Source organism: Apium graveolens, chromosome 4 (genome assembly GCF_009905375.1).
Source record: "Apium graveolens cultivar Ventura chromosome 4, ASM990537v1, whole genome shotgun sequence".
NCBI lineage: Eukaryota > Viridiplantae > Streptophyta > Magnoliopsida > Apiales > Apiaceae > Apium > Apium graveolens.
In genome coordinates this window covers 118,473,089-118,487,243 of record NC_133650.1, presented here as the reverse complement: position 1 = coordinate 118,487,243, position 14,155 = coordinate 118,473,089, and the positions used below count along the sequence as shown (strand labels likewise).

Genomic DNA, 14,155 nt, shown 5'->3' with positions numbered 1-14,155 from the left:
TTTATATTTCAATACTCATCTTATTACTCCATCTATATTTTTATTTAACGTTTTGACTTTCACACACATTTGCTTATAGTTTCACCCAGTAGTTAGAAATTAAAAAAAATTAAAATATCTATAACTTAAACTTATTTACAAAAATATTATCACTTTTAAAATGATTTTAAAAAATATAGATTTTTAAGTTTTATTTTCAAAAAAATACGTTTTGGAACTTCTACAACATATTATACAACTTAATTTTAAAATTTTAAAATATTGATTTTAATGTCACATTAGTTGCGTTTTAAATTTGCAACCAAATCAAGGTTAAAATTAACTTTAAAAAATAAATTAAAAGTTACAAATCGTATTTTTGAAAAGGAAACTTAAAAAATCGTATTTCTGAAAATTATTATTTTTTAAATCGTATTTATTGTGCAAGACATGCTTGTACAATAACAAAACTAAATCACATTAACAACCCTGAGATTTGATTGTATGATAATCTAAATCTGTATTATGTATTGTATTTCTTGAGTCTATAAAAATGTTAGAAGATTAGATTGATGTATTTTTCTGTAAGCAGTCTCAAGCCTAAGAATAAACTTTGAAAGAAGATCAAGCAAATATCATGTCTCAGAGAAAAGATGTAGAAGTTTGGAGTTGAATAAATCTGTTTCATGAAAAATGTTCTAAGTCAAGATATCGACAAGTCACAGATTAAGTTATATAGAGAAGTCATTCGGGAACTCCAGAATGACTTATCGAGAAGTCCAAAATGTTTTATAGAGAAGTCTCAGAGATATCGACAAATCAAATGAAGATGTGAAAATTGGAGATATCGACAAGCTATTTTTGCATGTAGAGAACTCGGAGATATCGACAAGTCAAATGAAGATGTGAAGATTGGAGATATCGACAAGTCAATTTCTTATTAGAGTTCTCAGAGAGATATCGACAAGTCAATTTCTTATTAGAGTTCTCAGAGATATCGACAAGTTAAAATGCATATAGAGATCTCGGAGACATTGACAAGTCATTTCTACATGTCGAGATCTAGAGGCCTTGACAAGTCAAGTACACGTATAGAAAACTCAGAGACCTCGACAAGTCAAATACATTTATAGAGAACTCAGAGATCTCGATAAGTCATTATACTGATCGAGATGTCACTTATCTATAGAACAAACTGGAGATCTCGATATGAACCTCAAATACAGTAATATAGACAAGTTAAAGATTCAAGATTATCAATCAACAAATGATCTATTCACTTAGATTGGAAAGTCTACAAAAGCAGCTTGAAGAGTGCAAGATCAGAGGTCAAGATTAACTGACAAAGGATGGTCACAGACCTACAAGATTTGCAAAGATTTATTAAGCCAAAATAGAAAGATTCCGAGATAGCTTAGAAAAAGGCGTAGTACATCTTATTACATGTTGTGTAAACCTGTGTTTACTAGTCTATAAAGTAAACACTAGTCTATAAAAGAAAGAATAAGGATGGCACACACAATGAGAGCACATCATTTGAAGCCCCCTCATCTATTCAGGGGAGATACCAACACTCAATTCTCAAATCACTACTCTTATCTCCCAAATTTCTTCTTCATATAATGAGACACTTGAACCCACTTCTAAAGTCTCACCAAAATCATGTGACACAGTTCAAAAAACTGTGCACACCACCCAGAAACCACATTCAGTTGGTGAAAGGGTACAAGTTGGGGTAGACCTTGATGAAACCAACAAAAATACAGGGATTTCATCAGTTTTTACTGAAGATCCTATGGTAGTACCAAATGCACCTTCATATGCAAATCAATCTTCACAGATTGAAAGGTTTGAGGGTAGTACTCCTGAGGGGGAGCTATCAAAATCCTCTCCAATTCAATTAGAGGTTGCTCATGTAGGAAAAACTCCCCTCAAAACCCTGGCTGAAATTGCTTTAGCAATTGAAGCTAGGAGTCCATTTTTAATGATCCAGTCATTGGGGAGACAAGTCATGCACATTCAGGTGCCAATTCTTTGTAAGAAGAACAAGGGTTTGAGGCCATGGTACATGACAGTAACAATGACAAATCCCCTCCAATTCAAATGGATGTTCCCATTTTTGGGGAACAACACACTGTCACAACTACAGTCTCTACTGTGAGTTCAACTGTGATTCCAATCACAGGGCTACCTATCACTTCTCAACCCTCCAACTCAAACCAAACAGATATACCATCTACCTCCAACCCTCACACCTCATCTCACAGTGGTTGCAGGATGCTCAAGCTCAGCCAATTTCAATGAATGACCTCCTTGTGGATCAACTCTCTGGCCTTGCCAACATTACCAAACAGTTACTTACAACCGATATGTCCGATCAGAATTATTAGACAATCTTGTTGTCCAACAAAGAAGATGTTGAAAAATAGCAACAGAAGACCGTAAATGAAGATGATCAGGATGTGAATGTGGATGTTTGGTTAGATAAATATTTCAGTTTGGAAATGGATGAGGTTTTAGTTAGGTTTAGAGGAGAGTATATCACTATCCTAGGAAGCAATTCCAAAACTCTCAACTCACAGAAAGTTTATGATGCTATTACAGAAGTCTACAAGGCACAACTCAAAACTTTTCACCTCATTGGTAAAGCACTACAACATACTCTGAATAGTCATCAAGACAGAATCAGGAGATTGGTCAAAGAAAAATTGGATGATCTTGTGCCAACTCAAGTAGAAATAAAAAAACAGTTCAATAAATTTTCTGACCAGATGACAAGGTTTGATGTCACTAGCATGGAACAGAGCATCAAGAACTTAAAATAATCCATTCTGGCTCTGCATTAAGTTTTCCAAAATCAAATCACAAATAACAATGACACAAGGGTCAAATTGGATCAACTACATCAAGCTAGATATGAACCCTCAACATTATTGATGAAGGGGATCAAGCAATCTGTTCAAGCCATATTTGGTGCTTCTGCCTCATCAATCTCATAACAACCAATCTCCACATCCACAAACATCCAAATCCAATCTCTTTAACAACAAGTCTCCAATCTGGAAGCCTCCAATGACTCACTCACAGCTCTGGTCACGGCTCTTACTACTCTGGTACAGAGTCAACAAAATGACATCAGGACCCTAGTAGACTCTCACAAACATCTCCAAATGCAAAATTATATTCCATTGGGAGCTATTATGGGTGCCTTGAATGTTCCATTACCTGCTCTACCTGAAGCTATGAGGCCAGAAATTCCAACTCCACTACTCCTGCCTGCTACCAAGACTAAGGGGATATAGAAGCTAGAATTCAACAATCCAAGGAAGATGGAAAATCTACACAGTCGAAGGAAGCTGGAAAATATGCATATCACTCTGCCCAAAGCTATACACAAATCAAAATTTCTCAAGATGTCAGTAAAGACAGACTCCAAAAAACTGCAGTAGGACCCTGTCAAGATAAGCACTTCAATGAGTTATTGACTGTGCTAAGAGTCTCTCTTCACAACAAATACATCACTTACAAGAAAGCCTTGGCCAACAACATCAATTTTCTAAGAGTGGCGATGATAAAGGTTAACAACTTTTTGGAGAAAATGATAGTGCCCAATGTCAATGATTGTGGTTTGGACAGATGTCTAATTGATAGAGTTAATCCAGTAATCTTATAGGAAACCCAATTTCTTAATGAACTCAAGAAATCTCAGATATGTGCTTTTCGTGAAGCCTATCTATATCCAAGCAAGGGGTGGCCTACATCTATCCACAAACCAAATAGTGCAGATACTTCATAGTTCCCAAAAACTGTGTAAGGGTTAATACAAGATTGATTATGACACTGAAAACTGACCTAAAGAGGAAAAAGAACAAAATAACTGAAGATGAGGTGATGATCAAGATGATGGGAAGATACCTACAGAATGCTGAGACCATGTTGCCAACTACTTAATTCAACAAAACAGATGACAAGGATGATAATGAGCAGAAGAATGATGAGAAAATACCTTCTGGCTCAAATCCAAGTCAGTCTTCTAAAGCAATTTGCAACAAAGTAGAAGAAAATAATAGAGATTAAAAGAAAAGGGGAGAAGATAGCAGAAGGAGGAGAAAGGGTGGAGAAGAAGGTGTCAAGAAAAATGTCCTACAAATTCAAATCTCACAAACTCAAACCATCAAGCCTAGCCAAACACTATCTCATCCAAATCTACCTCAAAAGCCAAAATACTTGTATAAACAAACTGCAAACACCCTACTCAAGATACCAATTAAATCAAGCCATATCTCATTAGAGAAAATCACAAACCTACCTTCATTCAAGCCTCCAACCATAACTCACTTCAAGACTGTTGGAAGAAAACCAAACAAAATGCAAGCTCATGTTGGGGACATCTGGAACAGTTTCAATCAAACTGACTTTCTACCTTTAAATATGTGCATCACAGATGGTGACTTTTTCCAATAACAAGCTGAAGAAATTGTCAAAGTTTGGGTTATATCACTAGCAGAAGTCAGAATCTACTACCAAGATGGAACCTTTAATTTGCTTAGCAGAACAATAATGGAAACTTTTTCAACCACAAAATTGAAGAGGGTAATTAGCTTGATGATGGATAAGGATTCAAGTACAAGAATGTGGAAGGCTGTGATATCAGAAAGGTTGAGAATAAGAGATGAAACATATGCAAGATTGAAGGCTGAAAAGGAGGAAAGAGATAGAAAATATGCTAAAGAGATAGAGATGTTTGAGCAGAGGTCAAATAAACTCAAGGCAAGGGGGTTGAGTAGAATATCAAAAGATGGACATTCTCCGAACATACAAGTTGGCAGATTCTCAAGATTCAGAGTTGGCTCAAGCTAGTAGATGCTCTATGAAGGACTGAAATAATAGAAGAACTCCAGGTGCTAGTAAACCTAAATGACCTCATTAGAAAGAAACCAGGCTATGAGAAATTCACTTGATGGCTGTAACTGTGGAACTTATGTAATCTTCAAATGTATAAAGTTGTATTTGCCAATCTTTCAAATTTTATATAATTATCTTTAACTTAGGGTTAGTCTTGTTATCATGCATGAATTTGTGATAAGCAATCTTCTCACAAATTGGGGGAGATTGTTGTGTAAGACATGCCTGTATAATAACAAGACTAAGTCACATTGACAACCATGAGATTTAGTTGTATGATAATCTAAATCTGTATTATGTATTGTATTTCTTGAGTCTCTAAAAAGATTACAAGATTAAACTGGTGTAATTTTTTTATAAACAGTGTCAAGCCTAAGAATAAACTCTGGAAGAAGAACAAGCAAAGATCATGCCTCATAGAAAAGATGTAGAAGCTTGGAGTTGAATAAATCTATTTTATTAAAAATATTCCAAGTCAAGATATCGACAAGTCACATATCAAGTTATATAGAGAAGTCATTCAAGAACTCCAGAATGACTTATCGAGAAGTCCAGAATGACTTATCGAGAAGTCCAGAATGACTTATAGAGAAGTCTTAGAGATATCGACAAGTCAAATGAAGATGTGAAAATTGGAGATATCGACAAGTTATTTCTGCATGTAGAGAACTCAGAGATATCGACAAATCAAATGAAGATGTGAAAATTGGGTATATCGGCAAGTCAATTTCTTATTAGAGTTCTCAGAGATATCGACAAGTCAAAATGCATATAGAGATCTCAGAGACATCGAGAAGTCAAGTACACGTATAGAGAACTCAGAGACCTCGACAAGTAAAATACAATTATACAGAACTCAGAGATCTCGATAAATCATTTTACTTATCGAGATGTCACTTCTCTATAGAACAAACTGGAGATCTTGATATGAACCTCAAATACAGTAATATAGACAAGTTAAAGATTCAAGATTATCAATCAACAAATGATCTATTCACTTAGATTGGAAAGTTTACAAAAGCAGCTTGAAGAGTGCAAGATCAAGGGTCAATCTTAACTGACAAAGGATGGTCACAGGCCTATAAGATTTACAAAGATTTATTAAGCCAAAAATAGAAAGATTCGGAGATAGCTTAGAAAATGGCTCAGTACATCTTATTGCATGTTGTGTAAACCTCTATTTACTAATCTATAATGTAAACACTAGTCCTTTGTTTTCAGAGGTAACAAAAACATATCTAAATTTTCTTGTACTCTCTCAAGAAAGAAGTTGAGTTCTTATATTTTTAAGAACACGGATTTTGTATCAAGACAAACTTAATTAATACAAATTAAGTGAGTTTTGAAATATCGTGTTTGTTGTTTTAATTCTGTCAACACTATATCTCTACAATCATAAACTGCTTTGTTCACCATATCCAAACAAGTTTTTAAAAGGGCTAAAAATCAAGAAAATACACTCACCCCCCCTCCGTGTTGTACTCAATATCTAACAGTATTTTTAATAATATTTTTTGGAAAATGTGTATTTTTGAAGAAACCCTTTAGAAATATAATTTAAAATTTTCTTCTTGTTAATTAAAATATTTTTTGTCTATTTTAATTCCTAAAAATAAAATTTTACACATTATATGTTTAATTACCCGGTACCCTGTCAACACACATTGAAATGTCTCCGGAAGTTAAAGCGTCAAATTGAAAAATTGAGGAATACTTGTTAAGAGTTCTTTTGCTTTGGATATTACTTGTTATTAGTTGGGGTGGTAAACTGAATAAAGGGAAAGGAGGTGAAAGAAAATGAATAACCCTAAATTATTTTACTTGTTTGGTTTAGATTCGGAATCACAAAATAGTCAAATTTATTTATATTTGTAATAATATAATATATTAGCATTATAATAAACTAACATAATTAATTATTTAACAACATCATTAAACTTTTTAATTAATTAATATATAAATTATATCAAAATTAATTTTAATTTATAAAAACAAAATAATAAATTAATTTTAATTTTTAAAAAATGATATGCATATTGGTTATTTTTTGTAGTTCAAGATTTAAATTATAATTGCAATGAGAATACAAAAGTGAGAAAGAGAATTCAAATATTAACAGGGGGTGAGGACAGGGTTAAAGAGAATTGAGGTAAAACTAAAACTAAAAAAGGGAAAATGGACTGTTTTTCTTGCTGAACAAACATCAACAATCTGCTCCGACCACCAAAATCATAACGATAATCACCAAATTTAATTATTAAGCAACATATTTAAATAACCACAACACCACCACTACAAAAAAATCACTAACTACAACCCTAAATCACCGAAAAGTGAACACATATCAATCAAAAGTGAAAAAATCACCACATATTTGTGTCAGGTATAATAAATTAGGCTCAATTACCGAAAAAATCTCCACTTAATTAAAATACGAAGAATGACAAAGTAAGGACTAAACATGGGTTAAATGATGACAGAGTTTTAGTTGACTCGGGAATTTAGGCGGTTCGTGGCGGTGGTGGGACGGAGGAGGGAGGGGGGAGAGAGAGAGGGAGAGAGAGAGAGATAGGGAGAGAGAGAGAGAGCGATGTGGGCCGGAGGAAAGAAGTCACGGGGAAGAGGAGAGTGCAGGGGTGGGGTTGGTAAAAATTAAAAATAAAACTTAAAATATATAGTGTGTGACTATGATTGAACATACTAATAATAAATATGTGGATGAGATTAGATCTCATATCTCACAATAATAAGGGTTCTTATTTGAACAAAAGCTTATATATATATACACACACATGCATGTACTTAAATATGAACACATCTTTATATAGGAACTGAGATTAATCTGAGCCACATATAGTTTACAATTAAGTTCAATCACAACCGCTTATTTTAGATTTAAAAGAACTCTATCTCTCTCTCTCTCTCTCTCGCCCTCTCTCGCCCTCTCTCATTTTCTATGAGGCGCTACTGGCTTCACAACTTCCAATATCGCTTTATCATTTTCAAATCTATATTCCACAAGTTGATATTTACAATGTTACATATATCCGTACCAACTCTTATTCATCATCTCACTCCACCTCAGCTCCCTTGTCGGAAGCTTATCAATGTTAGAAATAATAGTGTATATCTCACTTTTTACATCACCATTTCAGTGCCTTGACTTCGAAGAATCCATGGCCTGGAAGAAAGTTAAAGTTTCATCCTCGATATTATAAGTGATAAAATAACTTCCAAAGTACTTAACAACTTTTGCGCACTTACTCCTTCTAGTTCCTCTACTTCGATGGGAGTAGAGCTACTAGCAGGATCCACCCCCAGATTTGTCATCCTTTCCACATGACCAGGAATGGAACTCGATGTGCGAGTGGGATCATGATTAGAAACACTTTGAGAAATACCTTCCTTCATAGAAAATACTTCCTCAAAGAAGGTTGTATCACAAAATTCAACTATAGTATTCACCACAATACCATCAATATCCTATTTTATTACTAAAAATCTCATAGCAGTTGTGAATTTACCAAAACCTAGAAAGATAGTATCAACAGTCTTCGGTCCTAGTTTCTTCCTCTTGTGTTAAGGGACAAGTACCTTTACAAGGCACCCCCATACTCGAAGATATTTCAAACTAGTTTTCTTATTTTTCCATAACTCATAAGGGGTCTTTTTCATATGTTTCAAAGGGGCTCTATTCAGAATATGGCAAGACATATTCATAGCCTCTACCCACATGTACTTAGGCAACCCGGAGTTAATAAGCATAAGGTTGATCATATCAGAAAAGGTTCTATTCTTTCGTTCTGCCACTCCATTAGACTCAGGTATGTATGGTGGAGTATTCTCATGAACTATACCATTGCTTTTGCAAAATTCATCAAATAAAGTACTCATATACTCACCACTTGTATCGGATCTCAAATATTTAAGTACTTTACCAGTTTGATTTTAAGCTTCATTCTTATACATAATGAACTTATCAAGTACTTCATCCTTATGTCTAAGCATATAAACATAACAGTATCTACTACAATTATCAATAAAGATAATCAAATATCATTTATTATCTTTAGTCAATAAGCCATTAAATTCACATATGCTAGTATGAACTAAATCCAATATTTCAGAATCTCATACAATATTAGGAAAAGGTTTTCTTATTGATTTGGAAGGGACACATACTTGACACTTAGATTTCTTATCAATGGCATGCTTTGGGATTAACTTTAAATTCATCATATTCTTTAGAGCACCAAAATTTAAATGACCAAAACGAGAGTGCCACAAATCAGATGATTCAGCTCAATTAACCGAAGAATCAATAATTTTATTAACTAAACCATTAATCACATGTTCAACATTAATTAAAAATAAACCATCTGACAAATAACCTTTTCCAAAGAATACACTAGTATGAGTAATAATAACAATATTACACTTCAAAGAAAGTTCAAAATCATATTTAACTAAATAAGATCCGTTAATAATATTTCTACTAATGTCAGGAACATGACGCACTCTAGTCATGGATAGAACACGCCCATAAGCAAATTTTAAATTCACATTTCCTATTCCTAGCACTTGTGCAGCACTAGCGTTCCCCATCGTCACTGTCCTTCCATGAGCCAGTTGATAAGATACAAATAGAGTTTTGTCAGCACAAATGTGCACATTAGCTCCAGTATCAATCAACCACTCGTTAGATAGATAAGTCGATAATAGTACATGCTTATAGGTAACATACTCGTCATTAGTTACAGAAGCATGTGCTTCACCAATGACCATATTATCCATAGGCACAATAATGGTTCCATCCTCAAGCATAGTATTTTCCTGAGCCGCCACATCCGATTTCTTCTTTTTCTTTTTAGGACAGGCCTTACTCCAATGACCCGCATATCTACAAGACCAACATGGTTTGTTTGTCTTTGGTTTCTTAGACTTGTTCTTTTTATTGTCAGGTTTACTGTTACTTTTCTTACTAGCTAGCTTTCATTTCTGACCAGCTGTCACTATGTTTACCTTCGCACTTCCACTTTCAACCAACATCATATATCCCTATTTAGACTTGTGCTGCTCTTGCACAGAGATATCCAACATCAGATTAATCTAAGTGATATCTCTCTTCAGGAAATAGCAAACTCTTCCCAAGACTTAGGAAGTTTTTTAATCACTGACATCACCTGAAACTTTTCAGGAAGATCCATATTGGACTCCTTCAAAGCATGGTCACTCATCTCAAATTCGTGCACCTGCTCAGTCATTGACTTAGAGTCCACTAGCTTGAAGTCAAGGAACTTAGACACATAATACTTTTCCAAACCATGTGAGTCAGTATTATGTATCTGATCAAGCGTTTTCCATAACAACTTAGCATTATAGACATCTGATGAATAAACATCAAATAGAGTGTTCGATAAGGCTGCAAGAATAGCAGGCCTCGCCACTCTATCTTTATCTGCCTATATAGCATAAGCTGTTATAGTCTCAGTTTTACCTTGATCAATAACATGTGGTTTACACTGCACTACAGACCACAGACCCTTAACCGTTAACCACAATATCATCTTTTTCTGCCACCTAGAAAAACTAGAACCCCCACTGTACTTGTCAGGCATACCCGAGAGATCAATGGGCTGTGGAAAATGATACATAGTCCAATCAATGGTGGGTACAGTACCACCAGTACCAGCAAAAGGTTGACCACTAAGAGTAATCACATTTTCGTTCACCATCTTGAATTATACGATTAATATAATATAATGTATTTTCTCAAGATTGTTGGAAAATTTTATAAAAGCAACAGTAGGGCAATTATATTCAAGTCAAATTAAAATTCAAGAAAAGGCAATTAAAACCATTAACAAAATAAATCATGAAGGTCAAATGAATTTTATAATTAGAAACAACAATATTAAATAATAACAAGAAAGAAAACTATACTGTAGCTTTAATATTGTATAACAGCTGGATCGCGGAATCTTGTAAAAGTCACGACTGTTCTTGAAGAGATATTCGCCCCACATATGTTGTGTTGAGATACCGCGAATTCACTTCTAGGATAAAACAACAACAGAGCAATCCGTCATAGGCCAACAAAGCTCAACATCGACCACACCTCAATTCTCCCAAAAAATTAATATATACGTATGTATATTTGGGAGAGAGAAAAAGAGAGGCTAGTTAGTGTTCTTGTTCTTTTTTTCTAAATCCTTTTCTTTTTCTTTCAAGGAGTATATATATTGTCATATATAAATTGTATACTTTGGAGCCTAATTATTATTATTTACATAATAATAATCTTTACTCTTATTTATATATTAATATAAATATATGTATATGTCTATTGTAATAACTCGAATTTTTGAGACTTTGTAAAATGTTTGATGAATAGTAACCCTGACAATAAGGGAAAACGTTTTAGCCCACACTATTTTATGCATGGGAAATTTAGTTTCCGAGTCAATATCGTGATTATACTTACCAAATAAATGTATATAAATGCCGTTACCTTTTGATGAAAATAAACTTTATAAAATGATCGTATCTACGAACCATCGAGGAATACGAGAATCACAATATAAATACGAATCTAAAATCCTACAATTCAAACCCAAGTACAAGGCGTCAAAGCGTAAAAGACATATAAGAAAGGATTTACCCCGCGAACCGCTTACGAAGGTTTCTTACGAAAATGAATAAGTGACCAAGCGAATACGTAATCGAATAAATAAATCGTATCAAGCCATGCAAAACATGAAAACTAACTAGTAAGGAAGTAACCAAGAATTAGGAACTAAATAGTAACCAACCTAATGAGCATAGTAACCTAGCTAGCAATTAGTAGAGTGAATAGTAATGGAAGTACCTAAGCTAGCAATATAGCTTTGAAAATAGCCAAGCTAGCGTAGATTGGATGAGATTTTCATATTCTGGGAATATATACTAAAGATTTCATCACTTATACAAGAATAAAATAGCAAGCAACACAAAAAAATTCCATCTTCTCTCTCATCTAGCACCATTTGGCTCAAGCAAGAAGAAAGGAGAAATCAAAATTCAAACCTCAACTTCAAGCCACGGAAAAATACTCCAATTAATTCCTAAGCTTCCTACATATCAAAATAAGGTAAGATAAATGTTTTAGAGAATTTCATTAAGTTTTGGATGGTTAAATAATTCCATGAAAGTGATGATGAATAGTGCCAAATAGTAACACTTCTTGATTTCTTGATTTTCATGACATAATTTAGGATTTTTTGAGCACACACAAGCCTCCCCAAGATTCATCCATCAAGAAGAACACATTCCAATCTTTCAATAAAGGTATAAATCCTTACCCAAACTTTGTTTAAGGATTAAATTTCAAGAAGATTATGGATCTTAGTTGTAAACCTAGTTTTGATGATTGATTTGTTATTTTCTTGATGTTAGTTAGTTAGTTACTAAGGTTGATGTTGTGGTCTCAAGAATATGATGTTATTGAGAGGATTAAGTGTTAAGATTATGATATGGTGATTGTTGGTTGTTGATTAATGATTTATAGCGAAAACGAAACCCGAGTCGCGAGCGTAATGTCGATAAAACGAGCGAATCGTAACATTAAGTTTTCTGCAGAAATACAGAATGTATAAACTGAGATTTCTTGAAAAGTAAGACTTGAAAATGATAGATCGTTTTGTAAGGATCATTTAGGTGCTTGAATCACTTGATTTAGATTTACGGTTCAAAAGTTAGGCCCGCTTTAGTGAAAACGATTTACGCGATAAAAATGCTACGAATTATGAATTTTGGAAATAAAAATGATCGACTTAAAAATATTCAAAAATCATGAAATTTTTACAGAGAGTAAAAAAAACTTACATAAAAATTTCAAGTGAAAATATAGATTTTTCAATTTTATAAAAATTTCGTAGCCGAGACCGCGCGAATAGAAATCCTTAAGAATAGCGAGTGGAGCTGAGTGACGAAATGTAAAAGACATTAACGGATGTAAGGAATTATGAAAAGAAAACGAATATGACAAGTACTTGTACTTATTGGAATAATGAGAATAAAGTGAGTCATGTGAATAAATAGTAAGTATCGCGTACGTACAAGTAACGATAAATATGAACGGAATCTAACGAAATGATAATTGTTCATGATTATAGATTTCCGGACGGACCCTAGAGCACCCTCCACCTCGAAGTAACCAGGAAAGTTTATGAACCCGACTCCATATAATGTTTTGTTGTGAAAATTGTTTTATAGTCTTTCGTACAAATGCCATGTTTGCCATAATAGTAAAATGCGGGTTTTGTGTATTAATAACGATTGAATTTACGATGAGTATATCGTAGAATATTTTAATGCTAAAATAAAGCTTGGTGCATAAATTATAAGACCGGGAGTCGGTCGGATTTTGCAAAGTAAAAACCCGGGAATCATCCCGGTGATATTTTGGACGATTAAAGGTCCGTACTTATTCCAAGGGACTCGATATCCCCTTGCGAAATATTAAAATACCTCGAATTTAATTAAAATGATTTCCAAATATGGTATATCCTCAACTTTATTTAATTACTTGAACAATGAATATTATTTCAGATATTCATTTAATATAGGAGAAGTATTCTCCAACAATTATTTATTTCATACTCAATTATTTTATATTTATTAAAGATTAATTTAATTATTTAAACATAAATTAGTTGAGAAATATTATTTTAAATATTTTTTTAAAATATAATTATTTGAGGTTTAATTATTTAATAATTATTATTTAATTATTAAATATTTATTTACTGATGTAATATGATTTAAAAATCATAAAATCTAATTTAAGATATTTTCTGAGTTTCAGAAAATCATTCTAATACTTTCAGATCATCGAAAAATATTATCTTGACATATTTTAAATATTTTGAATATAATTTCAAAAGAAACTTCTCCTTATTTAATTATTTGTTGATAATGGTCAACTCTCATTATCTTAGTACTTCTTCCAAAAATTCTCGGAAGTACATATGTAAATATATGAGATGAGTTGTTTCTATCAACAAGCAAAACGCTTGAGGAACTTCGACATAATTCGAATTCCAGATTTTAATAACAAATTAAAAGGAGAAGGAGGGGTAGACTCAAGTACTTTGTGTATTGGAGCGAAAACTGGTATGTCACATGTAAACATGTGAAGTATGTGGAAAGCCTGAATAGAAGGGTCACACATAATATGCCCAAATACGGCAAGGGTGACTACTTGATGTATGAGAATCGTCCTTCTACATGT

General features: G+C 33.3%; 1 protein-coding gene across 1 annotated transcript; it reads right to left on the bottom strand.

Moving 5' to 3' along the window:
- Window positions 1-9,186: 9,186 nt before the first annotated feature.
- Window positions 9,187-10,619, bottom strand: LOC141718910 (uncharacterized). The gene is made up of 3 exons (XM_074521283.1): window positions 10,427-10,619; window positions 10,063-10,342; window positions 9,187-9,784 (listed from the first exon to the last, which is right to left on the bottom strand). Exons 1-3 carry the CDS (start codon window positions 10,617-10,619, stop codon window positions 9,187-9,189), a joined length of 1,071 nt encoding a protein of 356 aa, XP_074377384.1.
- Between the last annotated feature and the right edge of the window lie 3,536 nt (window positions 10,620-14,155).

Coding starts and splice junctions, on each gene's coding strand:
- LOC141718910 (XM_074521283.1), bottom strand. CDS start 10,619: ATGGTGAACGAAAATGTGATTACTCTTAGTGGTCAACCTTTTGCTGGT. Junction 10,343..10,426: donor ATTGTGGTTAACGGTTAAGG/GTCTGTGGTCTG, acceptor CTATATAGGCAG/ATAAAGATAGAGTGGCGAGG. Junction 9,785..10,062: donor CCTGAAAAGTTTCAGGTGAT/GTCAGTGATTAA, acceptor TTGGTCTTGTAG/ATATGCGGGTCATTGGAGTA.